Genomic DNA, 27,819 nt, shown 5'->3' on the forward strand with positions numbered 1-27,819 from the left:
ATTCACACCCACTAGCATACTTAAGTCCTGTAACCTTGGCATAGTTAAGGCACACGTCTTTTGTATAATAGCCACATTGAGTGTTAACACAAGACCCCACACTGTCAGATGCACCACACCTAGGAAAGAGTGCACACCTAGAAGGCACTCAAGGACCATGTTGACCTCCAGTAACCTAGAAGAGCAGTACTTGGATTCACACAGGAATCATAGCAACTGCAAAGATAATCTAAGGTAGTGCTAACCTTTGGGGCTAGCCAATACTGTTATAGGTTCCTGCTTTGGTGTTACTGCCCATAGAGAAGCTACTATATAAAACAAAATTAGTAAGTGATCTGACTAGCAGCGCAGGCAGAGTCTAAGCACCATTTCCTCTTTGAAACATTTTCACTGCTAATGGAACTGCATTATAGGTTGTATCCGATGCTCACTTCCTGCTACTGGTAGTGCTGAAGGTGATTTGGACCCATTCCTCCTCCCACTTGTAGACACCCGGTATCCCATCCTGTGTTGTTGCCAGGGGCTTCCCCTGGACCACAGTGGCAAGTGTTTCAGGAGCTGCAGCACTTTGTTGTGATTCCCTGAACACAGTCATGCCCCTGAATTAACAGCTCACGGCTCCTGAAATGAAGCCAGTTGGAGGGAGCAAAAGCAGTTTGTTTTCTCCAGCAGTCGTCCTCAGTCACAGGGTTCCCATCAGTAAACTGCTGCACGGAATGGCTTTCTGCTGTACCCCGGCCCCAGTCTCAGCCACGCAAGTAAGAATTGTTTTGGTCCATCAGCCCCGTTTCAATCCTTATGCACAAAGCTGCTGCCCCACGAGTGAGGAAGCAAATATCCCAGCAACAGGACTGGAATTCCTTATTTCATCAACAAGACACTAGTACCATGGAAACAGGAAGATTTCTCTCTTCTGGGAATCTCAAATGGTGGTGGGATTGGGATGACACACAGGAAGGGGTTATCAGCCACCATTAGATTGAGAAGCATGGTAAAGCATCTTCTCATGATTGCAAGAACTCAGCCTTGGGACTGGCAAAGAGGTGGGTAAATGGCAGAGGCCAAGGAAGTTGGTACAAGGAGTTGGTCACTCAGAGCAGTTCCTTTATGTTGGGAGAGGGAAGAATTTGCCCGTCTTCTTAGTGCGAGGAACATGCCTGATAAAAGGGGAAAAAGAGCAAAGTTGGATCCAAGTCCCAGCGTGGCCTCTACAAACATGCTCATGTCCTCATCAATAGTTCCTCTAGCAGGCAGATGGTCAGAACCGCCCCCCCCCCCAGCAGACAGCACATGGCATCCCATAAGAACATAAGAAAGGCCCTGCTGGATCAGACGGAGGCCCATCAAGTCCAGCAGTCTGTTCACACAGTGGCCAACCAGGTGCCTCTAGGAAGCCACTAACAAGACGAGTGCAGCAGCATCCCCACAGAGACTGAGTGGGAATGTGCACAGACACACACAGCCCCAGTGCTGAATCTTGTAATCCTTCCCAATTCTATCCTTTCTGCCCCAAGGTAGTACAGTGCCAGTCCCATCCCAATATACACATCTTTTTGTGCCTCCTCCCTGCATCACTCACAAAGGTGGGAAGGTGGTACCCATGCAGTCACGTAGCTTGTTGGGGAGACAGCTGCTTCCAGGGGCTGGGCTCATCTGGGTGGAGTTTATTTCTGGGAGAGTGAAAGGACGGAACAGCTGCTCTGTGAGAGAGGAGGGAGGGTTAAGGGGAAGATCATTAGGTCTTCCCTTCACCATTGCCCTTTGGAAGATCACTAAAGCCAGGCACTTCTGAGACTTCCCACATTTCTCCCTTTATTTCCTGCTCCGCCCCCCCCCCCATTTGACTTGCCTTGTTCATTCACCGCACTGGGCTGCCACACTGATGGCACCAGGTTCTCCTGCTCCTCTTCCACAAAACGTTTCCAAAAACCAAGCGGCAGAGCCAAGAGCTGGGCAACCACCTGTGGGAAAAGGGCAGCAGGCAGTCTGCTTCTTGTCTTGTGCTCTAACAGCTTCATTCAGGTTCACTGCTGGTTCCTGCTTATGTTTCACAGGTGAGTTTCTGTGCCTGCCTTTCCATTCGCACATGTTCAGATACCACCACCTTTCTTGACAGCTCATTCAGGACAAAGCTTTTAATAAAAAAGCCCACTATAGCTCTGCACACAATATCCCTGAACTTAAGTTTCAGCACTCTTTCAAGCCAAGGTCTGAAATGAAGACTTTGAACTCTTTTACTGACTTTGGCAAAAGAACGACCAACTCTCGCACGAGCAGCACTGACCGAAGGGCTCCTCTCTTACTCACTGCCACTCCGGTATGGCTTTGAGATTTTATTCTATAAAAGGAAGTCAGGTGAATGGTACTGTTTGCACTGGGGTACACACTCAATGTATTGGTCCAGAATTTAGTATCTTAAAGATATCAGATTTTTTTTTCTTTTTAAAGAAGGAGACAGGTTCTCAACTCTTAAAGTTCAAATACAGGCTTGAAAACATGGTGTGCAATCCTCAACAAAACTACAGAAGCCAGAACAGAGGCCAAGTAGGATTTCCAGCAGGGGTGGTTTATCAATGCCCCTCCCTATAGGTAAAAGTAACAGAATTATGAGAATCATGGCAGTATATACATTCACATGATTCAGTTCAAAAGCCTATCTTACAGAGGTGGTTAAAAAAACACAAGGAGTACAGATAAAAGTTTGAAGCCCCAAATCTCCTTCCCAAGGCATGCAACTGGCACAACCTACATGGGAAAAGTCTGGCTCCTCTTCATGTACAGGCTGAGCATTGATGGTCTTCCCTGCACTCTAAAGCTTGGGGAGAAATGAAAGATTCAGCTGCATGCAAGATACATCCGTTACCTGGCTCTGGCGGGGTGTGTCCTCCATGATGGTGACAGGGGAGGGGTTGGGGACACTGTGGCCAACTAGGGTTGGCCCAAAGATACGTGCCAAACTATGTCGGTCCATTCGACACTCTGGGCTCTTTATGACCCTAAGGGGGGGGGAGAGAAAGAGATGAATCCATAGAGTCCAGAGCAAGTGTCACAACATGATCCTGTTCCACTTGACCCAGCTATGCCTGGTAAGGAATGGTGAAGGACACCTACTCTAGGGCAGAGACCACGGTATGTATGGGCCATCCAAGCCCACTTGAGAGACACTCTTGGCCCTGAGGACTGGAACCCCCTCCTCATAGTCTGTCCTATCCTGTGAGGATGCAATGGATACCCATGATTTGTGTGTCTTTGAAATGGAAGTTACATCTTTGTAGTTGCAGGTAACTGTACTGAATATAGCAATAGGTTTGGGGAGAGAGGAGGGGAGGGGAGCACAGACACGACTGCTATGCAGAAGAGGGGAGGACCCACAACAACCAGCAGCTGGGCAATAGAAAGTTAGTCAGCAATGATGAGCATTTTAATCAAATTAATCAAATACTTCCTTTTAAACCAGTGGAATATATATGTGACGTTGTAAAAATGATAATGAAGCCATGTAGCTGCCTTTAAATGGGGGACAATGAAGAACAAACTGCTTTGTAAGCTGCTTTGAAACTCCTTAAAAGTAGAGAAAAGCAGGGTATAAAAACCAACTCTTCTTCTTCAAAGTAACATGCAAACAGTATAGAAAACTACACAACAAACATATTTGCTTTTACAGATAAGTGTCCTGAACATGCAATGACACTTCCAGCAAGGCCGAAGTAACTAGATGTCATTCCTAATATCCTATTGTTCTTGCCTCTCCCTCCATGCTTGGTCTCCTCAACAGCCCTCTCACCTATGCATGTGGAGCATGAGAAAAGCCAGCGTGTCTCTGTTGGCCAGAGGCAGCTTCATCACAACATGGCAGAGAGCCGCGTAGCGGGCAGTTTCATCTGGGATATCTGGGTGAAAGAAAAAGGAGGTATGGGTCCCTGGGCATCCTTCTAGACCACCCACAGATGTCAGTATTTAGACAATTAACACCAACACTCCTGCAAGTACTTTCCCCAAGCATTAAGCTGTGAAGTCTTACAATGACAGTACTTATGTTCTTCCACATTCACATTCACATAAAGTTAAAAAGATGTCTCCAAGCAACCAACCAGTTTCAGGAGTAATTCAGTCCCTTCCTCCAGTTTTAACCAGCAATTCTAGGCTCTCCTAGAAACTACAACTAGACAATATGGAGACATCCATCCTGGAACAGGCAATTCCTCCTCCTGCCTTGCCCAAACATACCTGCAGCATGCAGGAAAGCACAGTGCAGGTAGAAAGTAACAAGTGGTTCCTTCAAGCTCCTCAGAAAGTCCTTGAGAATGCCACAGATCACATGCACATCAGCCACTTGGTCCAACGAGGGAACGGCTCCTCTGGAATGAAGCAGTTTTTTTCTCCATTCACGTACAACGGGCTCTGCACCAGGTACTCGGTAAAGCCCCATCTGCCGCAGAGGAGAAGTAGTCACCACTAGGGCTGGACTTCGAGCTGCATTCCTGGCCCAGCACAACACCATTACTAAGATTAGTCACAAGGTCATTGGGTGCCAGGGACCAAATCTGCATGAGAAGACCTGTTATGGCATCCATTACAAAAATCATGGAGCCAATTACAGCTTCAAGGGGCAGTTTGAGAGGCAAAAATGGTGCCCCTCCCCCGAAACCTCCTCCACAGTTTCATGCAGAAAAGTGCTGAACCGCATTTGGAAGGGACAAAACTTCTACAACGTGTGATACACAGTCTTGGTTTGTGTCCCCTCCAATGAACCTGAGAACTCTGCAACATGAAAACTGGAGAGAGGAGAAATTGCACTTATGCACTGGTGAGAGAAAGCCATATGCTCAAGGTACTTTATTACTATTTATGATTCCTGCTTGGGAATGCAGTGCCACGGATGTACTGACCATGCTGGAGACCATGTGTGTTTTCTTGATGATGGCATAGTGCAGAAGGCAGACAGTATCCTAGGATCACTGACTAGTCTGGCACAAGGAAAAAAATCTCAGCTCTGAAAAATATTAGTTATGAGACCATGGAGTGGGAGAAAACCCACAACCATATAAGAACAAAGGAAAGTGCACTCTCCTTCAGCAGAAGCCACCAGAAGAAAGCCAAGCTGACTAAAAATGCCAAGGCACTCCAGCATCATCCCCCTCCCCACCAATACCAGCAAATACTCATTGTCATAGTGAATAAGCAAGGGCTGGCATCTATATGGATCAAAACAACTGCCAAACAAGACCAACCTTGGCTACCATTGACAGTTCACACAAAAATCCAGTTTGGTTAAAAAAAAAACGATGGGGGGGGTTTTAAGAACCTCTGCAATAGTAATATCACAGATATGACTCCTCCCCACAGAGTCTGGACAGCATTTTTGGCTGCTGTAGCAATTCAAAACAAATAACCCCCTTCTGAAACAACTAGGGGTGTGCATTCAGCTAAAGGTGAACCAACCCCCCCCCCCGAAAAATACCTTTGGTAAAAAAAATGGTGGCAATAAAAGGGAGCCAAAAAAGCAGATCTCAAATAATGCCCCCCCCCTGCATTATTCGGGGCTGCTTTGGCCCCACTGCCATTCTCCCCATCCCACCTCTTCCCTCCCCTCTTACTTACCTGCCAGCTGACTCCGATCTCTGCCACCTGCCCTCCCTGAAGTACATGGATTTCAGGGGAGGTAGGCAAGCGGGGATCCAAATGCTGGGCCCCCTCCAAAGTCCATGAGGATTCAGAGGGGGGAGGCAGTGCGGAGCGATGAACAGAGTTCATCTCTGTGTGGCATATTTTTTGGATTCGGGTTTTCTAAACCCCAAATTTTTGATTATTCGAAAAAGCCAAATTGCTTACATTTGGCATTTTTAGCTTTTTGAAAATTTCTGGGTTTATTAGATCCAAACCTGAAAAATACTGGGTGGGTGGGGGGAGGTGAACAGTCCTAGACACAACCAGGTTTTTCAGGCTTTTCTAAGGGGTGAGAAATTGGTATATAACCTCAGGAAGAAGGCCACAGACAAGGTCTAATTCCTAGCCAAAACCAGAGGAACTATGTTTAAGGACTGAATGGTCAGAAGTATAAACCAAATTTGAGGACACAAAGTAAGGTTAAAAAAAAAGCTTTAAAAGTCTAAGGAAGGAAGCTATATAAAGTGGCCGGGGGGAGAGGCCAGAACAGATGACTGAGGGCAAAAGAAAGCTGATGAAACAGGAAACTTAATGTGTGAATTAGTGCAGGCAAAATACCAAGGACACATAAGAGAAGCAGAATACATGAGGAAAACTTGAAGGAGCTGGGAATGCTTAGCCTGGAGAGGAGACGACTGAGAGGTGATAGGACAACTATTTTCAAGTACTTGAAAGGCTATCCTATAGAGCAGGGGTGGGGAACCTTTTTCCTGCCAAGGGCCATTTGCACATTTATAACATCATTCGGGGGCCATACCAGGTGTAGATCTCCCGGTGCGGGGGAGAAGCTAGGCTTGCCAGGTCTCCGGCCACCACCTGGAGGATGGCAACCCCAGGGGAGGCCACGCAGAGAAGGCCAGGAGGGCGCCCCCACTCCCCTGGCCCTCCCCCCCAGGCGGGAGGGCAGCCAGCGGTGGGCCCGAGCAAACGAGGTGCCAGGGGGGCACAGTCGATCGGCAAGGGAGGAAGGAAGGAAAACAGAGAAAGAGGAAAAGGGAGAGAGGGAGAAAGAAATGGAAAGAGGGGGAGAAATAAAAGGACGGAGGGAGACAGACAAAGAAAGAGACAGAAAGAGAGGGAGAGAGAAAAGCCTTCCCCCCCCCCCACACACACACCTGCCGGCCCCATGCGACCTGGCCTAGGCTCCATGCCCCCCCAGAGTCCACAAAAGGCCCCCCGAAGCCCGATCGGCTCCTGCGTGCATGCTCTGCCACCGGGATCCACGGACCTCTTTCCCCCCCTCCCTCTCACTGACCAACAGCCGTCAGTCGGCGAGAGGAGGTCCAAAGGGTGCCGCAGCGCCCCTGCAAGCCATGGCCCCAGGAACACCCTCAGGGAGGGCCGCCTTGTGCTGCGCCTCTGCGGAGGGATCCCAGATCTCCCGAGGGCCACAAACAATGTCCTCGGGGGCCGCATATGGCCCCCAGGCCTGAGGTTCCCCATCCCTGCTATAGAGGATGGTGCAGAGTTGTTTTCAGTTGCCACAGAACCAATGGGCTGAAATTAAATCAAAAGAGTTCCTGGCTAAACATTAGGAAGAACTTTCTGACAGTTAGAGCAGTTCCTCAGTGGAACAGGCTTCCTCGGGAGGTGGTGGGCTCTCTTTCTTTGGAGGTTTTAATGCAGAGGCTAGATGGCCATCTATCAGCAATGCTGATTTTGTGAACTTAGGCAGATCATGAGAGGGAAGGCATCTTGGCCATCTTCTGGGCATGGAGTCACTGGGGGTGTGGAGGGGGGAGGTAATTGTGAATTTCCTGCATTGTGCAGGGGGTTGGACTGGAGGTCCCTTCCAACTCTGTGATTCTATGCCTGAGGAGTTGGATGGGAAGAATCAGGATTTCATGAGGACTCTTGCAAGCAAGAAGAGGCTTACAGAAAAACAACAACAACCTGTGTTGGCCAGTGAAGAGCAACACAAAAACAGAAGTCCAGTGGCACTTTAAAAACACTAATAATGTTTACTTCAGCATGTTTTCATGAGTCAGAGCTCACTTCATCAGATACTGCAGTGCAGAAGAGAACATAAAAGTAAAGACATAGGCCACTTTCAAACTGCCCTTATAATCTGTTTTAGCAGCAGCTTGCTACCTTATATTTTGTGTCATTTCAGACACAACCAGTTTGGCTCCCGGCTGCTAACGGATTTTTTTTTTTTACCTTTTCAGACAAAGCTGTTTTTGTCCCGTTGGCATCCTAGGGCTCAGCCATTTTTTTTTAGTGAAAACTGCTTTCTCCTGTTTTCAGTTTTCCCTTGCGCTTCTGAATTGCTCCAGTGTACTGTTTAAAATGTCTGGAGTGCTTCTGAAAGGGCACCCCCCCCCCGCGACTTCTTCCGTGGTGCGTTCTTTTTCGCCCTTTCTTTTGAACATTCTGAGATTTGTGCTGTAGTGCTATAGCACCACAGTAATGCAATGCATCCCAATGCTGGTGATATAGCACTGAATTGCTGTATCACCTGCATTGGGATGCATTGCATTACTATGGTGCTATAGCACAAAGTTCTGAAAGTTCAAAAGAAAAAGGGCAAAAAAGAACATGCTGTGGAAAGAGGTGTGTGTGTGTGGGGGGGGGGGGGAAGTGGAGCTGTTTGAATTGGCCTGAGCTCTTCAGAGTGCTTTAGAACCAGCTCATAGATGGATTGAAATTAGCTGTATGAAATGTTCATCTCTGTATTGCTTTATTCGGAAAGGGGCCAAGAACGGATGTCATGTGGTTTAGATGGGTAATCTGAAAGGGACCAAAGATTAAAAGAAGAGGAGAAAGATAACACATCAGGAGGGCCCCATGGACAAAAATATGACAGACATGAGAGGTAATATAGATGCAAGTGGGGAAAAAACCCATGAAGCCAAGGGAGCTGCGAATGTTCCAAATCTGGATCCAGAAACCCAGGTTGGCAAGGGAGTAAGCAAACAGTGTAAGCTTTAAGTAATTACCTACAGGAAACAATTGGATAAAGCACAGGGAAGAATGGAAGAGTAAAATGGAATGGGAATTAAGTTTGGCTGAAAAGCTGAGAAAGGCATTGTAGAAGAAAGGTAGCCCAATTAGCCCTTCGTCCAGAGATCTTAGTCCACCCTCCATTCACCTCCTGGAGACCACGACTCTCCACCTGACTCACACACTGAACCACTAGTGGGGGCACCATGGGGTGTGTGCTGGATGCGAAGTCTGCCAGAACGCCCTACAAAAACAAGGAAAAAAAGAGTAGATACCACACTGTGCAGAGAAACATCCTAGCACAGCTACCCTACACAAAAAGTCAACACAGCTGCTGTTTCTCCAGGACAAAGTCCCCTCCCCAGGTTCTCACCCTGCCACACTCACTTCTTTCATTCTTGGATGAGCACCTGGCATACACAGAGATGGGCAGTGTTCTTTGCACTTAGGGTGTATTACAAGCTGGCAGGGCCGACATTTAAGTGCCACCTTCCCAAAGCGCAGGCGGGATTTGCAAACGGCACATGACTCTAGACGAATGGTCTTGGGCAGGAAGGGAGAGAGAGAAGGGGAGATAAACAAAGCAGAAAGAGCAACTAGATTCCCACCCCCGGCCAGTTCCACAAATTGGCTTAGCTCACGCGCAGCAGGGCTGCTGCCTCTACCTACTTTGCAATACATCGTAGACAGTCTCTTCACTTTGCAGGTAATCTAGAGAACCCAGCCTGCCTTCCTGAAGAGCACTTGTAGGGCAGTACCCTAGTGCTTACAACAGGCCTGTTCTCTCAAGTCTTACTGTCTTGGAGGTGAAGTGATGTTGGAGTGGTGGTGCTTCCCGTGGAGGAGAAGGAGAGGTGGTGAAACAGCCCTGGGCACCCTTCCCCCCAGCTCCAGCCTCTGCACCGACGGCTTCACTCTCAGCCGGGCTGCTATGTCGACCTGACTCATCACAGCTGTCCCAAACTGTAGTGAATTCTATGGAGAGAAGAGCTGCTCTCAGCACTAGGAACATGAACAAACACAGGGACTGTCTTCCACCACTCTGAAATGACACTTCCCAGCACACATTGGTGAATCCCAAAACTAGTCTGCCTGCTTATCTCAAACTGCAGCCTCCCCCAACAGGCTAAAATCCTGTCAATTCAGGAGCCCATGGAGAAGAGCACAACAAGGGGCTTCTTGCGCGTGGGACTGCCCAGGAGTTCTAGCCAGGGTGGGACAGATGTTTAACCCCATACTGCAGGGTTTGGGAATATAGCAACATCTAAGTCTCCAGATAGTGACAGAGTGGGAGGTGGACTCCAAGCAACACTTACCAACGCCTCCTCCAAAGTTGCTCAGGGGAAGAAGAAGCTTCCCATAAAACTACTCTTCTTACAACTCAGGATCCTTTGGAAGTAGAACCCTACTTCTGAAATTATCACTGATGCCTTCAGGCTTGCTTAGGATCTGGCTACCCAGGCCTTATCGGCTTAAATAGTGGCAGGGGAAGTCTCTTGGAGGTTTTGTTGAACTTGGCTTTGTAGACTAATCCCTCAACTGCCAATCATATCCACCTAGCGCTATTCCCTAACATTGTTGGTCAAGTACTCTCTTCAAATAAAGATCTGAACAGAAGTCAACTACCTCTTACATACTGAGAACAATTGCAGCCTGCTCCTACTTATAAGGAAGGAGAAGGGCTTCTTTCCAGGCAGATGGCAAAGTAGACCTACGCCAAGCAGCATTCACATCACAACTTTTTCTCTCTGCACTATGGGAGTATAGTCCAACATGTACGTGGGGAGAACTTTGAAAGCTTATGGTGGCATTCAGTACCACTAGCCAACCAGCTGCCCTCCATGTTCAGTACTGGCCAGTCCCACCAAAGAGAGGGGCTAGACAGAAAGGGAAGGGCTACCTGCAATTGTGGAGATGCGATGATTCTGCTGGGATCGACGACGTGGCACCGCCCCAATAGGTAGCAAGCTGCGGGCAAGGACCTTGCTTTCAGCAGCAGCTCCAGATCTCAGGGCCACCAAAGCCAGCTCATTTGCCTACCAAGATTTTAAGGACAGGAGGACAAGAAATGACAACCACACCCAATCAGATTTGAGATCTGTACTACTATACAGGAGTGCAGGGAAACCCGAACAGAGAGCTCTTTGTAGACTGAAGAGAGATGCCCTCTCTTCTGTTACCACTCTCCAGCTGGATAGAAAGGTCTTCTTTGTTTTAAGCCGGAGATGTGAAGATACAAGAACAGGCCATGCTTTGCTGGATTAGACTAATAGTTCACCTAGTCCAGCACCCTGTTTCCCACAATGGCTGACTAGACGCCTCTGCAAAGTCTGCAGGCAAAGGTGGCACAGAGGCCGAATCCTGCCTCCCTGCTGCGGCTCCCCAGCAACTGGCCTTCAGAGGAATATTGCCTCACAACAACATTCAACCAAAGCCAATAACTACTGATGTCAAAATCAATCCAAGCAGGCTTCATCCAGATAATTCACAGTGGGTAGCCGTGTTAGTCTGTCTGCAGTAGTAGAAAAGGGCAAGAGTCCAGTAGCACCTTAAAGACTAACAAAAATATTTTCTGATAGGGTATGAGCTTTCGTGAGCCACAGCTCACTTCTTCAGATACAGCTAGAATGTGAATCCATCTGTCTTTAAGTAGAGGAGAGTGAATTCAGACAAGCATTAGTATGTAAATGTTAACAGTATGTAAATGTGAATAGCAGGCGTGATGGGATTAGGGGTGGTATGCAGAAGAGTCTGTGATGTCCAGGGGAGAGATGGGTGTGGAGAAATCAGCATTGGTAATGAGCCATGAATGCAAGGCTTCATCCAGGTACTGAAGAAGCACAAACCCACATATCCACCAAGAACGATGCCCATTTTGAGGGAAACAGGCACCAATGTCGCACTTGCAACCGACTATATGCTTATATGAAAGGCTATCTCCAAATCAAAACCCTCCTTCATAATCTCATGTTATGGTAGGAATTTTGCAGAGGTCTTTCTGCACCTATCCTAGCCTGTGCCTGCCTCCCCTCCCACCACTTCACCTTTCATGTGGACGTCTTTAAATGGTGGAACTAAGTTGTGCAGTCCTAGGACTGTGCCAGATACTCAGCCTAGGTGTCGATGTCACAGACAACTGCTTTACACATATGCACATTCTGTTTCACTATCCTATTCCATCAGGTTGTGGGACTAACTGTACACATAAGATCATACACCACAGAATGAGTTTTGCTCCAATACAGTCAAAGGTAACTGTTTGTGTGCCATGTTCTTCTCACTTGCATAGATGTAAAACATTGCCATATACTCACATTAGGAGCAGGAGTCACAGATGGCCGTGCACGCTTGGCTGCTACCACTGGCTGGATCAGAGGTGCCAGGGAGGAACGCTAGAGAAGGAAATGAATTAATGGGCAAGATAAGGATGGCTCCACTTAATTCAGAGTGGGGGGTGGTGGTGGTCCTCTGCATTAGGGATGGACTGCTCCACCTGCATCCTGATCAAGATTTGTTTCATCTTTAATCCAAGGGTTTTGTTGCCACAGTCTTCTGTGGAATTTCAAGTTGAACCCAAAATTTAGAGTGCCAACGTTCCTCCTCATTTCCTCTGTGTCCATGGAGATCACAGACCAAGGGAGGAAATTGTTTCAAGGTCCAGGGATGTGTATTTCCATAATCCTAAAACTGGGGGCACTGACCTGGATGGCCCAGGCTCGCCTGATCTCGTCAGATCTCAGAAGCTAAGCAGAGTCAGCACTGGCTAGTATCTGGATGGGAGACCACCAAGGAATACCAGGGTCGCTATGCAGAGGAAGCCAATGGCAAACCACCTCTGTTAGTCTCTTGCCTTGAAAACCCTACTGTTGCCATTACTCAGTTGCAACTTGACACACAAAAACTGGGAATCCTGAGAGCAGTGACTCTCTTGTGGCCACATCAAAACAACAACAAAAATAAAATACCCTTCAAAACTCTGCATGTCAGATTTAAAAACAACAATGTTTCCAGCACAGAAAGGGATGGTTTTGAAGAGGGTTCTTATTTCCTTTTTTATTTTCTTGTACAACAAACAGATGTGCTCTTTCTGACCTCCCTAAACCTCATGATCATAATGTATAGAGCCTTTTAAGAGGGCATGTTTATAAAGGTGATAAGGCTGTGTTATAACAAAATGGTTCAGGACATGTTTCAAGGAAGGCAACGGGTCTGTGAACTTGACTACTGAATGTGCTGTCTGTTGCTGGGTGTATTGTCTTGTTCTCAGTGCACTGTAATTCTGCTTATGTAGCACTATTTGCTTATTTGACATGTCACAGTTCATACTTATGCTTTGTTCAGATTTCTGCAAGCCTAGTCCTATTACATTTCTTATTAGATGTTTCATCCTATTGCTTGCAATGACTTACATTGTGTAATCCACCTTGTGTTTCATTAAGAAAGGCAGACTATAAATAAATAAATAAATAAAAATCCTCCCTAGAGTCTGGAGTCTGCATGGGCATCAGGGAAAAATTAGTCACTAAATTATAGGCACTAAAAAGTGAAACCCCCACCCCAACTGCTCACAGACTGGGTTTCATTTCGATTCAAAGAGCAATCTGATGGGGAACAACCAAGACCTCACTGTGAAGTGCAACTGAAAAGGATATTGCAATCACCCATATCTTCTCTACACCTTCCACCCACAGAATATTGATCATTCAGAGTCAATAAACACAGATAAAGATCTTCCAGAGACTTGAAGGCAGAATAAGGGAAGTATCCAGAAGTTCCATTGTTCTTATCCAATTGTAGGCTCTAATGAGATTGAATGTCATATTCACTTACCCTTCTGCTGGCTTTAGCAGGTTTTATCATATTAAGATCCTGGATGAAAAAGCAAATAAAGATAAGAGGAGTAAGGAAGGATAAGATGTAGAGCAGAGACTACCCAGTAGTCAATCCCCTCCTTGAGTACGTCGCTCCCTCCCACCCACGCACCCCCGTTATGACTTGTTCTGTATAGGTATTTGCTGAAAGTTTTGCTGAAGGCAGCAGCCCATCAACACTAGAAGCAGATTATTCCAATGCTACAACCTCTGAATGGTTACGCAGAAATCTAGGCAGGACAATTAAAAACACAAGTGGTAAAGATATATAGAGAAGACAATTTGATGGGCAACTCCCCTCCACACAAAAAAAATCAAAGCCTGTGCATATTGTAGAAACAATATAAACCGTGGTGGTGGAGGGGCAGATAAAAAGCAAGTTGGCTTTGAACAAAGCATCAGTGTCTGTTTTGTTCCAAGGAACCACGTATGTATTCATATATACAACATATATAAGTTGTATTCTTATATATGCGCCAAGCCTTTAGAATGGAGAGCAGCAGAAATTACAAGCGCTGGATGTATCAGCGCCACTTCAGGGGCAGCCCACAAGGGGGAAACCGAATATAAAGCCAGCCATCTTCCCTACCCTACGCACACAGGCCAGGAATGAGATGCTTAAGGGCCATTTCCCCCTCCTCCATTTTTCCCCACTGTGGAGGAGATTCTGGCCAATTGGTTTTAAGTTTAGGAGGGGAAAAGGTGGGTAGTCATTCACTGCCTGTTGTGTCACGTTTGAATTAGATTCGTATCATTCAGCACCCCTGTTATGCCGTACTGCTATTTTAATAGCTGCAGTGCCTGGGGGAAGTAATTAGAGGTCTAGTTGGATTTCAGCCTGGTAGGAATGCATGTGGGTATTTTAGTAGTCTCGGATTTCAGTGGTTTTGAGCAGATTCTTGGAGTTCTTGCTGTAGTCAGCAGTGTGAGAGGTATGGGGAAAGGGTGGGAACAGGAGATAATTGCTTGCATGGGGGGAAGTGGGACCTCAGGCCAATTTAGGCTCTGCCTCCTCCTAACTCCAAGGATGCAGGGCTTGCATCAACACTCCATCTTGATGCTGCTGAATGTAAGGTTGTTGGCTGCTAAAATAACCAGCCTTTATGATTCAATGGCTTATACCCAGAAAATGCAGAACTGGGTCTTTCAGAGCTTGTTCTGGTACAGATTTGTATTAACCATGCTGGGGGTCCTTTCAAATGAATCCCAATATTAAAACGTTATATTTGCTTTTCAGAGAGGCAGGGAACTGTGTTTGATCATGGGAAAATACAATCTTTTTTTCCTTAACCTATACCTCAGCCTTTCATAACATTTAGTTCACCCTTGCTAAGTATACCAATTTCTGCAAAAATCTTTACCGCCACATTCTAATAAATGAATGCACACTGGATATCTGACATAGATTAATTTCCAGGGTGAAATATTGGTGCAAGCTCCAGTAGTGGCAAGAGTTTGGCCACACCCTAAACCTTTGGGTTTTTTCCCCCACAATTAGCCCAGGAAGGGGACTGGAGCTTACCACTTCATCATCTGAGTGGTCAAAGCTGATGTCAGATATGATTGACGTGCCAAGTTCTTCCACTGCAGACAGCCTAGACAGAAGAACAGCAGTTCAGTGCATAAGGAACATCATCCTAGAGTCATGTTTTGTTATTCCATTGTCACACTTCAAGTCCAGGTGGGGTAAGTCCGGAACATCTTCAAAAACCCACTATCATTTGTTCATTCCCCTATTTTCCAAAAATCGCATGTGGACCTAATAGTGGAAAGGAAACAAGCAATCACTAGTTTATGTATTTCTTTGTGAAATAAGTCACCGCTGCCTTCAAGTGGGCATTTGTGAGGAATAATTTAAGCATGGCAAAATTTAGAAAGCATTTGAAAGTCAAACCAAGCACACTAGGCATAGATCACCACCTGTGACAATCATGTCTCAGTTTGCTGTGTGCACATGCCTATGCAGGCAGTTCTACAGCAGAGACACACCATATGCATGTGCAGCAAAACAGAAGCATGTGAACTTATCATGTGACAAAAGGTAAAGGTCCCCTGTGCAAGCACCGGGTCATTCCTGACCCATGGGGTGATGTCACATCCCGACGTTTCCTAGGCAGACTTTTTGTTTACGGGGTGGTTTGCCAGCACCTTCCCCAGTCATCTTCCCTTTACCCCCAGCAAGCCGGGTACTCATTTTACCAACCTCAGAAGGATGGAAGGCTGAGTCAACCTTGAGCCGGCTACCTGAAACCGACTTCCGTTGGGATCATGTGACAATACACATATAATTTGCTGGCTCTCCTAGATAAAGTGGTTTATGAGTAGAGAACTTGACACATTTAAAGTCTGTCCTACTCCAACACACTTCATTTTCCCAACCAAAGAATGGAGGTATTAAAAGTTGTTACAGTTGTACATAACAGTTTGAATCACCAAGCTTCATGAAGAGTTCCAGGTGATTCCAAGACTGAGATTTCAGCTTTTTGAAAATTGGATGATCCAATAGTTGTCTGAGAACTAGCACAGTACAGTGTTTGAAGTGGAAAGTTGCAAGTTCAAGACTCACCTCATTTACTGATAGTGCTGTCTCCTAAACAGTTAGACTCTCCTAAGCACATTAGCTTCAGCGGACTAAAAAGGTGCCCCTCTTCTTAGGATTGCATAGTAACTCACTGAACAGCCTTAAACATGCCACTTTCCTTCACCATAATGCCCCATAATGTCTTTGTCTAAATGGGGCCAATAGCAGCTCCAAGCATCATTTTTTGGGGGGAGGGGAATAGGGAAAGGGTTATATTTCATTGATCCAAATTGGGCCTCTGCTCTGTATGATGAAAAAATGCTGGGAATCATGAAACTGGGAATTTTCAGGGTTTGACCCTGGTAGAAGCAGACACAGAACCAGCTGTGAGCCGGCTGAAAATGAAGCACCTTTGGGGGGCAGGATCTGTTGTCTGCGGTGGGACAGTAGATCTGTTGTCCTGCAGTGGAACCTCTCTCCCACCACCAGTGGTCTACTTATATATTTGTAAATAAAGTATATATACATTATAAGTTACCAGGGCTCTCATTTCCAAACACACTAGCATTTCCACTAAAACCTCTTGCTGCTCTGCAGGCTAGCTGATTCAAGCACTTAAGAGCATTATATCCACAATAAATACTATAAACTGATAGAGCTGTGTAGGCCACTTCAGGTCCCCACTAAGGAGAAAGATGGGGTATAAACACCAGAGTGGTGTAGTGGTTAAGAGTGCTGGGCTAGGTTCTGGGAGACCCAAATTCAAATTTGAATCACTCTACCATGGAAGCTTGCTGGGTGACTGTCAGGCTGCTATCTCGGTTTCGTTATTGCCTCTGTCTCTGCGTTGTATTGTCTGCCCCCCAAGGTCGCATACCTAGGCCTGGGAACCCAGCTCCTGAGAAACTGTATTCAGCCTGTACGTGTAATCTCCCGCCTTCCCTGCCTTATAATATCTCCCAGCTAGTGAGCCTCTCATAGCTGTCATTTTATTCGTTTGCACTGTATGCCTAATTGACCAGTAAAAGCCATCTGTTTGGACTCTATATGACTTTGTGGTGATTTCTGGTTCTGTGGGCCAAGGGCTGACATTATGACAGCTATCACCTTCTCTTCACCATTCTACTAGCCAGGCTGGAGCCCAGGGGGGTTCGCCTGCCACTTGGATGGGAGCTGTGCAGCTCTCCAGGTGATCTACACCCTGGAGCCCTTCTCTGAGGATCCTACTCTGTTACAAGACTTAATCGCTGAACTTTTCCGGACGACCCGAGAGGTTTGCCGCTTGAGGGGACTGGTACAGGAACAGTGGCAATCTCTTAAAGGACGTCTCTGGATGTTAACGTCGGAGGATACTGATGCTCGTCTAGATCTTCAGGACTTGGATCAATTACTGGACGATGCCCGATTGGCGACTGAGGATTTACAAATATTAACTGGACTTTTGGATAATCTTATTTCTCGAGAAACTCTTTCTACCATGGCGGGAGCCCCACCGGAGGGTTTTTCCCTGATCCCGGATGCAGCCAGCTGTCAGGCTGAGGCCAAGCGAGTCGCTATTAGCACCGCTCTTCTCCTTGTGGAATGTACAAAGGACACCCCGGTAGCCACCTTGGCTCAAGTTTTGACCTCGACCTTCGGAGCCGAGGCACCCGCACTGGCGGTTCGAGTACAACCTCTGCTGGGCGGGGAACCCGACCCCATACTCTCACTCCTGGAGACAGAACTTTTGCCGCGCATTACGGCAGAGGCTGCCCTGAGACTTGAGAACGCCAAAGTTCTTGCGGATCAGCAAGCCGCCGAAGCGGCTAAGGTCGCAAGAGAGAGAGAGGCTGCGGAAGCAGCCAGGGCGGCGGCAGCAAGGATTAGGAATCAGGCGAACGTGGACACGCGCCCTAAGGGCAATGTACTAGGGCTATCAGGTCTGTCCTTTTCCCCGGCGTTTGTCCCAACGCGCACGCCGTTTGGCTGACCGACGTCGAGACTCAGAAGAGTCTGAAGACGAGGATTTATATGGGGATAGCTCTCAATGGGCCACAAGCTTCCGGACCAGTAAGCCTCATCTTACTGGTGGCCCAAGTGAGGAGGCTCATCTCTTAAGAGCCCAGAATCGGGAGCTCTCCGACCGTGTTGATCAACTCCAGGAAGTAATGGAACGTATGCTTCAGGAGAACAGGCAATTACAACAAACCCTGATAGCTCTGAGACAGCCCGTTCCGATACCGGGTCAGGGGGTACCCGTACAGCCACCCGCTAATGTGCCTGCTCCACCCTTGCCTCCTGGAGCTCCTGTTGCTCCTCCGCCCGGACCACCCGTGCAACCACCCGCTAATGTGCCTGCTCCACCCTTGCCTCCTGGAGCTCCTGTTGTCCCTCCGCCCGGACCACCCATGCAACCGGGTCAACCTGCGCCCGGCCCTTGGAAGCAACTCAAATTGAGGACTACGTATGACGGATCTCTCGAGACTTTGCCTTGTTTCTTGCATCAAGTGGACAGTTATATGCGAGAACAGGGACAACTTTTCCCCACGGAAGACAGCCGGGTGCGTTACGTAGCTTCCCTTCTGACAGGTAAAGCGGCTGACTGGATGGTCCTCCAGTTTGACACCCGCTCTCGTGCTATTCGTTCCCTCAACAACTTCATGACTGCCCTGAGAAGGAGGTTTGAGGACCCCTTCCTGGGGGAAAGAGCCAAAACGGAACTCTTACAATTAAAACAAGGCTCTGCTACAGTTCGAGAATTTGCCGATGAATTTCAACGACTGGCAAGTAAAATTGTAGGTTGGCCCGAGACCACCCTGATCCATCATTTCAGGGAAGCCTTGCATCCTGACATTTTGAACTGGTCTTACATGCGAGGCGATCCCGATACCCTCGAAGACTGGATCCTATTAGCCGAGGAAGTGGAAAGCCGCCGACGCTTCATTTCTCTCGTCCGTCAAAAGCACAAGGAAAAAGGCACCCAAAAGCCTCAACCCAAGGCACCACTGCTCGTCCCACGAAATCCCCCACGTCCGCCCCAGGAACGTGAAGCCCGATTTCAGAGGGGTGCCTGTCTTACTTGCGGAGAAATGGGCCACTTTGCAGCCGTTTGCCCACGCCGCCAGGAAATATTTCGTCCCAGCACAACAACCCGCGCCCGAGGTCGTCCACCACGCAGAGGCACCGCGGCCACCCGCAGCGCAGCTCCGGGAAGACCCACACCCTCTGCACTCCATGCCGGGGACCCAGCCTCCCTGCCTACTACCAACGACCCCGCCGGGTCTCGGATTACAAGTGCCCCATTGGGGGACGATTTTCCCTCTTCGGATGAGGAAAATCCTTGGATTTCTCCAGCCTTAAACCTGGAATCTCCCCTCGACTTGTCAAAAAACGGCTCCGGTCTGTGGTGAATGGAGCGTCTCCACAGACCTCTCAGGATCTTCCTATCAAACCGAATGCTCCTACCAAAATTAAAGACGTGGACTCCACCGTCTACGTGGATGCAGTTTTACAGCAACTTAACGGTGGCCCACAAATCCCCGTCAAAGCACTAATTGACTCCGGTTGCTGTCGCACTCTCATAAGCGAAACCACTTTTGCTGCACTCAGAGCCGACTCTGAGGCTTTACCCGCCCCCGTCCAATTTGCCCAAATGGACGGAAGCCATTTCCAGGGGGGTCCAGTTGATCACCGCACCATAGGGGTGGCAATGGGAATTGGTTCCCACTGGGAACAAATAGACTTCACTATAGCCCCTATCCGATTTGAAGTGGTCTTAGGAATTAACTGGATTAAAGGACATAGTCCCAGTATTGATTGGGAAACAAACACTATCTCCTTCGCTAGTCCCACCTGCGACCAGCATCGGCAAAACTTTGCTCTGCCATATCCGCCCGTTCCAGCATTAACCTCTACTGCCCCAGCACCACCGGCTCTACCCGCTGTATACCGAGACTTTGAAGATGTCTTCGACCTTAAGGAATGTGATGCCTTACCCCCCCACCGGGCCTCAGACTGTGCGATTGAAGTGGTAAAGGACTGCACATTAACCAAGAGTAAGATTTACCCTATGAGCGCTTCCGAGCGCACTGTCCTCCGGGACTTTTTGGACAAAAACCTCGCCAGAGGGTTCATTCGCCCTTCGAATGCCCCAAACTCGGCCCCCGCGTTTTTCGTCCGGAAAAAAGAGGGCGACCTTCGCCTGTGCATTGACTTCAGAAAGCTCAATGCGGTTACCCAGACCAATGCCTATCCTATCCCATTAATATCCGATATTTTGGGACAATTACAGGAAGGCCGTGTGTTCTCTAAATTAGACTTGGTGGAAGCTTACTACCGAGTCCGTATCCGCGAAGGGGATGAGCACCTCACTGCCTTCTCTAGCTGTTTCGGAATGTATGAATTCCTTGTGATGCCGTTCGGATTAAAAGGGGCTCCGGGGGTCTTCATGCAACTCATCAATGAAATCCTACATGACCTTCTATATTGTGGGGTGGTGGTCTACTTAGATGATATTCTCATTTATTCGAAAACTATGGACGAGCATGTGGCTCTGGTCAGGGAAGTTCTGCAACGCCTGCGTAACCATCAACTTTTCGCAAAACTAGCTAAGTGCGAATTTCACCAAAGCAAACTCACGTTTTTGGGATACATCATCTCCCACCAAGGTCTTCGCATGGACCCCGCCAAAGTCCAAGCCGTCCTCGATTGGACTCCCCCCACCAACCGGAAGCAAGTACAGCAGTTTCTGGGATTTGCAAACTTCTATCGAGGATTCATCCCTAACTTCGCCCAGGTGGCTCTACCCATTACGGACCTACTGAAAACTAAGGGAAAAGTAAGCTCGGCTGCCTTGCCCTCCGCGAAAATCCTATGGACTGAGCAATGCCAAGCCGCCTTTCTAGCCCTCAAACGCCTCTTCACTTCGGAGCCGGTGCTACAGCACCCAGACCCAAATCAAATGTTCATTGTGCAAGTCGATGCTTCCGATGTAGCCATGGGAGGGGCTCTCCTCCAGCAAGGACCGGATGGTCTTCTTCACCCTTGCGCTTACTTTTCAAAAAAATTTGCGCACGCTCAATTAAACTGGCCCATCTGGGAGAAAGAGGCCTCAGCAGTTCATCATGCACTGACTCTATGGCGACAATTCTTGGAGGGGTCTAAAGTCCCCTTTGAGGTTTGGACCGATCACAAAAATCTAGCTGCCCTCACGGGGTCCCATAAGCTATCGGCGAAACAACAACGGTGGGCGGAGTTCTTTGCGCAGTTCCGTTTCACCCTGAAGCACGTCCCTGGGAAACAAAACGTTCTTGCGGATGCCCTCTCCCGTTTACCACAATATCCGGTAAAACTCGAAAGACCCACCAACTCTCTGTTCACCCCTATGCAACGTGGGGCTCTACCTATGCTGGCTGTACAAACTCGATCCCAGCATCAACACACCTTACCCAACGTACAAGCTCCGCCAGCTCAACCGGCTGCCCAGCCGCCACCACAACAAACCGGAGTTCCCGCCCTTCCTACCCCTCCGACCGCCCAGCCGCCTGCAGTCTGCGCGCCGCCGCACGTAAGCACTAGCCCCATAACTGTTTCTAAGATCTCCATGGCCGACGGGGGGGCCCCCTCCAAAATCCCCATCTCCGAGTCCTTTTTAACTGTCCTTCGGGATCAGTGCCTTTTAGAACGTTCCGCTCATACCCTACCTCCTGGTGTTTTGGAACAAGGAGGATCCTGGTACAAGGACTCGAAATTATATGTCCCCAAGGCTCTCCGAAAGGACGTTTTACATTTAGCCCATGGAGCCAAAACAGCTGGGCACTTTGGGTTCCTGAAAACCCTTCACTTATTGCGCAGACAGTTCTGGTGGGGGGGAATGCGTTCCGACATTGACTCCTTCATCCGCAGCTGTCCCGTTTGTGCCGCTGCGAAACGATCGCAGGGCAAACCCCCGGGACTGCTACAACCTCTTGAAACGCCCAGCAAACCTTGGGAAGTGATTGCTATGGACTTCATGACTGATCTCCCTCTCAGTGGGGGTAAAACTGTGTTGTGGGTTGTTACTGATTTGTTTTCTAAGCAAATACATTTGATTCCATGCGCAGGGATCCCCTCTGCTCAGAAACTGGCCCGCCTCTTCGTGACGCATATCTTTCGTTTACATTCGTTTCCGCGTAAGATAATTTGTGACCGCGGCAGTGGTTTCGTTTCTAAGTTTTGGAAAGCTTTTCTCAAGTTGGTGGGAGTGGAACAAGGGTTGTCTAGTGCATACCATCCTCAAACTGATGGTCAAACTGAACGTGTCAATGCTGTACTTGAATGTTATTTACGCTGTTATGTTAACTACCACCAGGATAACTGGGTAGAACTGTTACCTTTAGCAGAATATGCCTACAATAATGCCATGCATCAATCCACAGGTTTTAGCCCATTTTTTGCTGTGTATGGACAAGATTTCAGTCCCATCACTCCTACAGATGATATAGAGGGGGAGGGGAACCCCGACATTGCCTCCTGGGCACACGCCCTCCGTACCACTTGGCCCTGGCTCGTTAGCAACCTCGACCGAGCCAAACGTAAATACAAAGCACAAGCTGACAAACATCGCTCCCCCGGGGGTGATCTGCAAGTGGGTACTTTGGTTTACCTTTCCACCAAAAATCTCCGTTCCACCCAACCGTGCCATAAGCTCAGTGCTAAATACATTGGCCCTTTCCCCATCACCCGGGTCATAAACCCTGTCACGGTGGAACTGGCTCTCCCCAAATCCTTGAGGCGTGTGCATCCTGTTTTCCACATTAGCCTCCTCAAACCCCATGTTGCTTCTCCACGATGGCATCCGGACCCACCTCCTGCGCAACCCATCATGGTGGGGGGGGAGGAACACTTCGAAGTCTCCAAGATCCTTGACTCCCGTGTTCACCATGGCAACCTGCAATATTTGGTCCGTTGGAAACATTTCCCCCCTGCCTATGACGAATGGGTACGTGCACGGGATGTCTCCGCCCCCGACCTCATCGACGCCTTTCACATTGCTTACCCAGATCGGCCAGCCCCCTTGCGAACTGGGAGGGGGCCTTGAGGGGAGCAGAATGTCAGGCTGCTATCTCGGTTTCGTTATTGCCTCTGTCTCTGCGTTGTATTGTCTGCCCCCCAAGGTCGCATACCTAGGCCTGGGAACCCAGCTCCTGAGAAACTGTATTCAGCCTGTACGTGTAATCTCCCGCCTTCCCTGCCTTATAATATCTCCCAGCTAGTGAGCCTCTCATAGCTGTCATTTTATTCGTTTGCACTGTATGCCTAATTGACCAGTAAAAGCCATCTGTTTGGACTCTATATGACTTTGTGGTGATTTCTGGTTCTGTGGGCCAAGGGCTGACAGTGACCCTGGGTCAGTCACATACTCTTAGCCTGACGTACCTCACAGGACTTTTGCAAGGATAACATAGAAGATAAGAAAATTATGTGAGCTGCTTTGGGCCCCCAGGCGGGAATAAATAAAACAAGTAGCAGTGCCGCGCTTGCACTGCAGGAGGAAGTTGGCGTTGGAGCAAAGGACCTGGGCTCAGCGTGGCTCAGGACAGCTAGGGCAGAGGGCCAAGAGGAGTGGAGTCCGAGACGCAGGCCCCATTTGTTTTGTCCAGATGCAGCTTAACCACTTGATCCCCTGGGCACTCACTGCTTGCCATGCTGCAGGGTGCTGCGGCCGAAACATCGCCCATCAAAAGCTGAGCGCTGGTCCTCACTGAAAGGATTGATCTGTGGATCAGCCACCAGGTAGTCATGAACAAGCTGCAGCTTGCGTTCCTGAGAGGGTAGGGAACAAAGTAAGAGCCTGTTAGCATGGAACAAGGAGCATCCTCTCAGGGACTACCCCAGCCTTAAGAAAGCTCAGATGATGTGCCCGTCCTTCCTCCGTGTGTTTTTGTTTCTTTGGAGGGAAAGGGGACACCCTAGTGCTCCCCAACTCAATACAGAGTGAAAAATCAAACAATGAATGAGTGGGCTGTGGGGGTGGGGCGCAATGACAATATCCAAATTTGTGTCCAAAAGGGTTATAAAAAAACCAAACAACTCACTCTGAATAAGTTAAGCAATTTGTGATCATTTAAATGTTCAGGAGAACTCTTTTATACAGGGTTCAGAACTGCAGTATGTTACAATCCTGGAGGATGCTTATGTAAGAATTATAGTCTGTTCTATGCATCACCTTGTTTTTACTACACCACTTTGTACCTTTGTAATCTACTCTCCACATTACTTTAGGTATGGCTATGCCTAACATAGTGAGAGCCAGTGTGGTGTAGTGGTTAAAAGCGGTGGTTTGGAGTGGTGGACTCTAATCTGGAGAACCGGGTGATTCCCCCACTCCTCCACATGAGCGGCAGACACTAATCTGATGAACCGGGTTGGTTTCCCACTCATAGAATCATAGAGTTGGAAGGTACCACCAGGGTCATCTAGTCCACTCCTACACATGAAGCCAGCTGGGTGACCTTGGGCTAGTCACAGCTCTCTTGCAGCTCTCTCAGTCCCACCTACCTCACAGGGTGACTGTTGTGGGGAGGGGAAGGGAAGGTGATTATAAGATGGCTTGATTCTCCCTTAAGTGGTAGAAAAAGTTGGCATATAAAAACCAACTACTCCTTCTCTTCTTCTCTGTTTGCATAATTTCCTGATTTCTGTAATCCTAGTTTTCTCTGCATTGTTACTGGATATCTTGCACTGTCTGAATTGTTTTCTATACGTTATAACTTGCGTTGAGTCTCAGTGTGAAAGGGAAGCTACAAATCACATAAGTAAATAAACATTTAGGATTCTATACTCTGGTACCCAGAGTATTTTGAAATACTTTTCAAAGCCACAAAGGTTTATAATATTTAGCATTTTAGAACATTAACAGAGATTGTTGCTGTAATCTGACATCACAAAATCATAGATTTGGAAAGGGCCATACAGGCCATCTAGTCCAATCCCCTGCTTAATCTCCCACTGCTGCAGATGTAGTTCTGACATCAATATTCCCGTACTGCCGCAGATGCAGCCCTGATAAAGAATGACTTGCTTAAATTCCCTAGCTAGTTCATGGTGGAGGCAAGACTAAAACCCAGGATGTCCTATTTTGTAGCTCAGCCCCTTCCTCGTGAACTACACTATAGCAGTTCTCAGAAATGTTTCTTTAATTTTTTCGGTAAAAAGAAATGGCTGAGTTTATTTTCTTTTGATCATGCATCAGATGCCACAGTTCACTGATGAAGCAGAACACATATGTGGTACCTTCATCCTAGTCCTACCCTGGTCACCTGCCTTTTTTCTTTTTCAAAAACATGGCTGCTTCCATCCATCTAGGGATTTTCCTTGTATGGACAGTGTGATATACCTGCTGTTTGAGGAAGCATCCATAGGATGTCATGCCCAATCCAGGCATGGCTCACACGCCTCTTGTATTTTTTGTGCTATGAACCAAAGAAAATGAAAACCTCAGTTTTCTGGCTCACTGGGGAAACTGAGGTTGCTGTGGGTAAAGTGTCCACACAGAGGCTCGCAGTCGGTGGGAGGGGGGCTGAGCTGAGCACCACCCTCAAATTGGCACAGCTAAGCCCTGCCCTGCCCCTCCTTTTCTGCCTTTTAAAGGGCTTTTGTGCTGTCCCCACTGAGCTGCAGTGTACCTTTAAGCTGTGGCTCAGATGGAAAGAGGCTGGAGGGGGCAGTGTGAGAGTATAGAATTACAGGGTCTCCGCCCACTCTCTGAAAAGCTCAGCAGGTCCTGGGGAAGTACTGGCAAACGCCACAATGGGGAACCTGCTTTAGACCCTCAAAAATGGAAGTAGGGACAGGCTTTATTTAAACAAACAAACAAACAAACAAACCACCCCATAGGGTTATAGACTATCAGCCCTATGACGTGTGAAATGAGAGAAATGCGAGCACCTTCCCTCTCACCCCATACTTGGCACAGGAATATCACCAGTCCCTGGTTGGAGTGGCGGCCAACCTAGTATCCCTAAGAGAAGAGGCAGTAATGCAGGATTTAGCAACATGCAGCTCATCCTCCTACCATGGCTTCCCCTCCCACCTCCCCAGAAGAACCTGCGTCTCCAGCTCTGCTTCCACCCGATGCCTTTTCTTCATCTCCACTTCCACCTGGTTGCGGGCATGTTTCAGCTTCACCTCCAGCACTGAACGCTCAGACTCTGAACGGCGCAGCTGATCCCTCGCTCCCTGCAAATCGCAGTCCAGTTGGCAGCATCGCTGGCGCATTCCTTCAAGACACTGGGTGATCTGGAGGTAGTCTAGGGTGCAAAAATGCAAACACTGAGGATCTAAGGGCAAGCGGCTCTCTATGGTGCTAAGGAAAAAATCTGGCAGTATGTAGACCCTTCATAAATATATCACTTTGGAATAGCAACCGTGGCCTGAACCGCAAAAAGATGTTTGGCAAAAACTGGTACACTGTCTGCATCAGAGCTAGCAGACGGGAGACAACCAGCAAGTGGAATGAGACTGTTCTTGAGTAAAAAAAAAAAAAAAAAGGCAGGCTCAACCCCATCCCATTCTCCACCAGGAAATCTCTGAGCCTGGGGCTCTCTGTCCTTGCATCTCCCACCCCCCACAGAAAATGCTTTAAGGGACTGAAGCAGTGCCAAGTATTGTTGGATCTAAATTCTGATAGCAGCACTTGGTTCTATCAAATTTCCTTCTAGGAAAAAATGGAATGAGTTATTTAGAACACCAAATCTACTTGGCAAACTACCAAACAGCGAAGGCAAGATACCAGCCCTGAATCTAGCGTATCAGTGAGAAAAGCCCCAATTTCCAGAGCTGCCAAATGATGGTGCTCAGGTCACTTATACAGCGGTCCTACTGGATGCACGTATGCTGTACATCAGTTCTGCATTGACATGCAATCGTACTGTGGAATCCATACCACACTGCTGATAGGGCTTGAGGAACCACAGGGCCCTGATCACTAGCACAATGATGCTGCAAAAGTCTCAGCTTCTTTGAAGTTCTCTCACTCATTAGACAGTGGTAGTTGCTCCATGGGTTGGAGAAAGCTACATTCACAATTACCATCAACCAGCAAAGCCGCACTTAACTTCCATCCTTAACATTCCTGCACCTCAAGAAGGCTTGCACCCTTCTTGTACTTTCAGTGGCAGCTGCATCAAGGTGGAAACCAACTACCAACCACTTCCCACTGAGCACACGCCTTGCCCACTTCCCTGAAACAGGGTGGATGCCACATTAGGAACTGGTGCTCATAAAAGCCGCAGGTGGCATGTCAGAGCTACATACAGTCCCCAGCTACATGAGTATCATCGCAACAGACATTTATTTTAAGAATGTTATTAAAAGTAGTGAGCATCCCGGTAGTTGTCAACTAAACAGACAACTAAGAGGTTTGGAGACTGGTTTACATCTTGTGGGGCAAATGGGCCAGACTGCAGTCTGCACATAATCCCCTCCCCACCAACGGAGAACCGAGGAAGTGGGATTACTAGCACTCTAAAGAAATAAAGACCCCAAATTGAGTTTGTTTAGGTGCATAACTGAAGACCAACAGTTCAGAGGGAGCACAGAAGAGTAGCTACGGGTTAAGCAGCCTTAAGGAATGAAGACAGAGAAAAGGGGCCTCCCACAAACCCACCTAGTTCAATAGAGCTGTTGAATTCTATGAGTTGAAGAAGTTGATCCATGCAGCGCACCATCGGTACGATCAGAAGATTCATCCTGCTAAAGATACTGAAGAAGACAACGACATTTGGATCCGCATCAACCGTTCAAAAAGGCGCAAGACTCAAGGCAAAGCTCAACCGCCCCAAGACTCCACAACAACCC

At 48.0% G+C, this 27,819-nt stretch overlaps 1 protein-coding gene across 1 annotated transcript; it reads right to left on the reverse strand.

The window, feature by feature from the left end:
• Positions 1-1,105: 1,105 nt before the first annotated feature.
• On the reverse strand, positions 1,106-27,710 carry LOC130479232 (rac GTPase-activating protein 1-like). Its single transcript, XM_056851595.1, has 16 exons — positions 27,629-27,710; positions 26,068-26,270; positions 23,657-23,784; positions 15,004-15,076; positions 13,441-13,479; positions 11,925-12,002; positions 10,511-10,646; positions 9,407-9,585; positions 8,998-9,153; positions 8,759-8,854; positions 4,228-4,429; positions 3,785-3,890; positions 2,864-2,996; positions 1,850-1,961; positions 1,580-1,670; positions 1,106-1,157 (listed from the first exon to the last, which is right to left on the reverse strand). The coding sequence occupies exons 1-16, from the start codon at positions 27,708-27,710 to the stop codon at positions 1,106-1,108; spliced, it is 1,866 nt and encodes a 621-aa protein (XP_056707573.1).
• Positions 27,711-27,819: the final 109 nt, after the last annotated feature.

This window comes from Euleptes europaea, chromosome 6, assembly GCF_029931775.1.
Source record: "Euleptes europaea isolate rEulEur1 chromosome 6, rEulEur1.hap1, whole genome shotgun sequence".
In the NCBI taxonomy this organism is placed as follows: domain Eukaryota; kingdom Metazoa; phylum Chordata; class Lepidosauria; order Squamata; family Sphaerodactylidae; genus Euleptes; species Euleptes europaea.

Excerpts from the sequence above, each read along its gene's own strand:
- LOC130479232 (XM_056851595.1), bottom strand. The coding sequence starts at position 27,710 with ATGAATCTTCTGATCGTACCGATGGTGCGCTGCATGGATCAACTTCTT. Across the intron at positions 26,271-27,628 it reads CAACAGCTCTATTGAACTAG|ACTACCTCCAGATCACCCAG; the intron begins GTGGGTTTGTGG and ends TTTGCACCCTAG. Across the intron at positions 1,962-2,863 it reads ACACACCCCGCCAGAGCCAG|GTGGTTGCCCAGCTCTTGGC; the intron begins GTAACGGATGTA and ends CTTTTCCCACAG.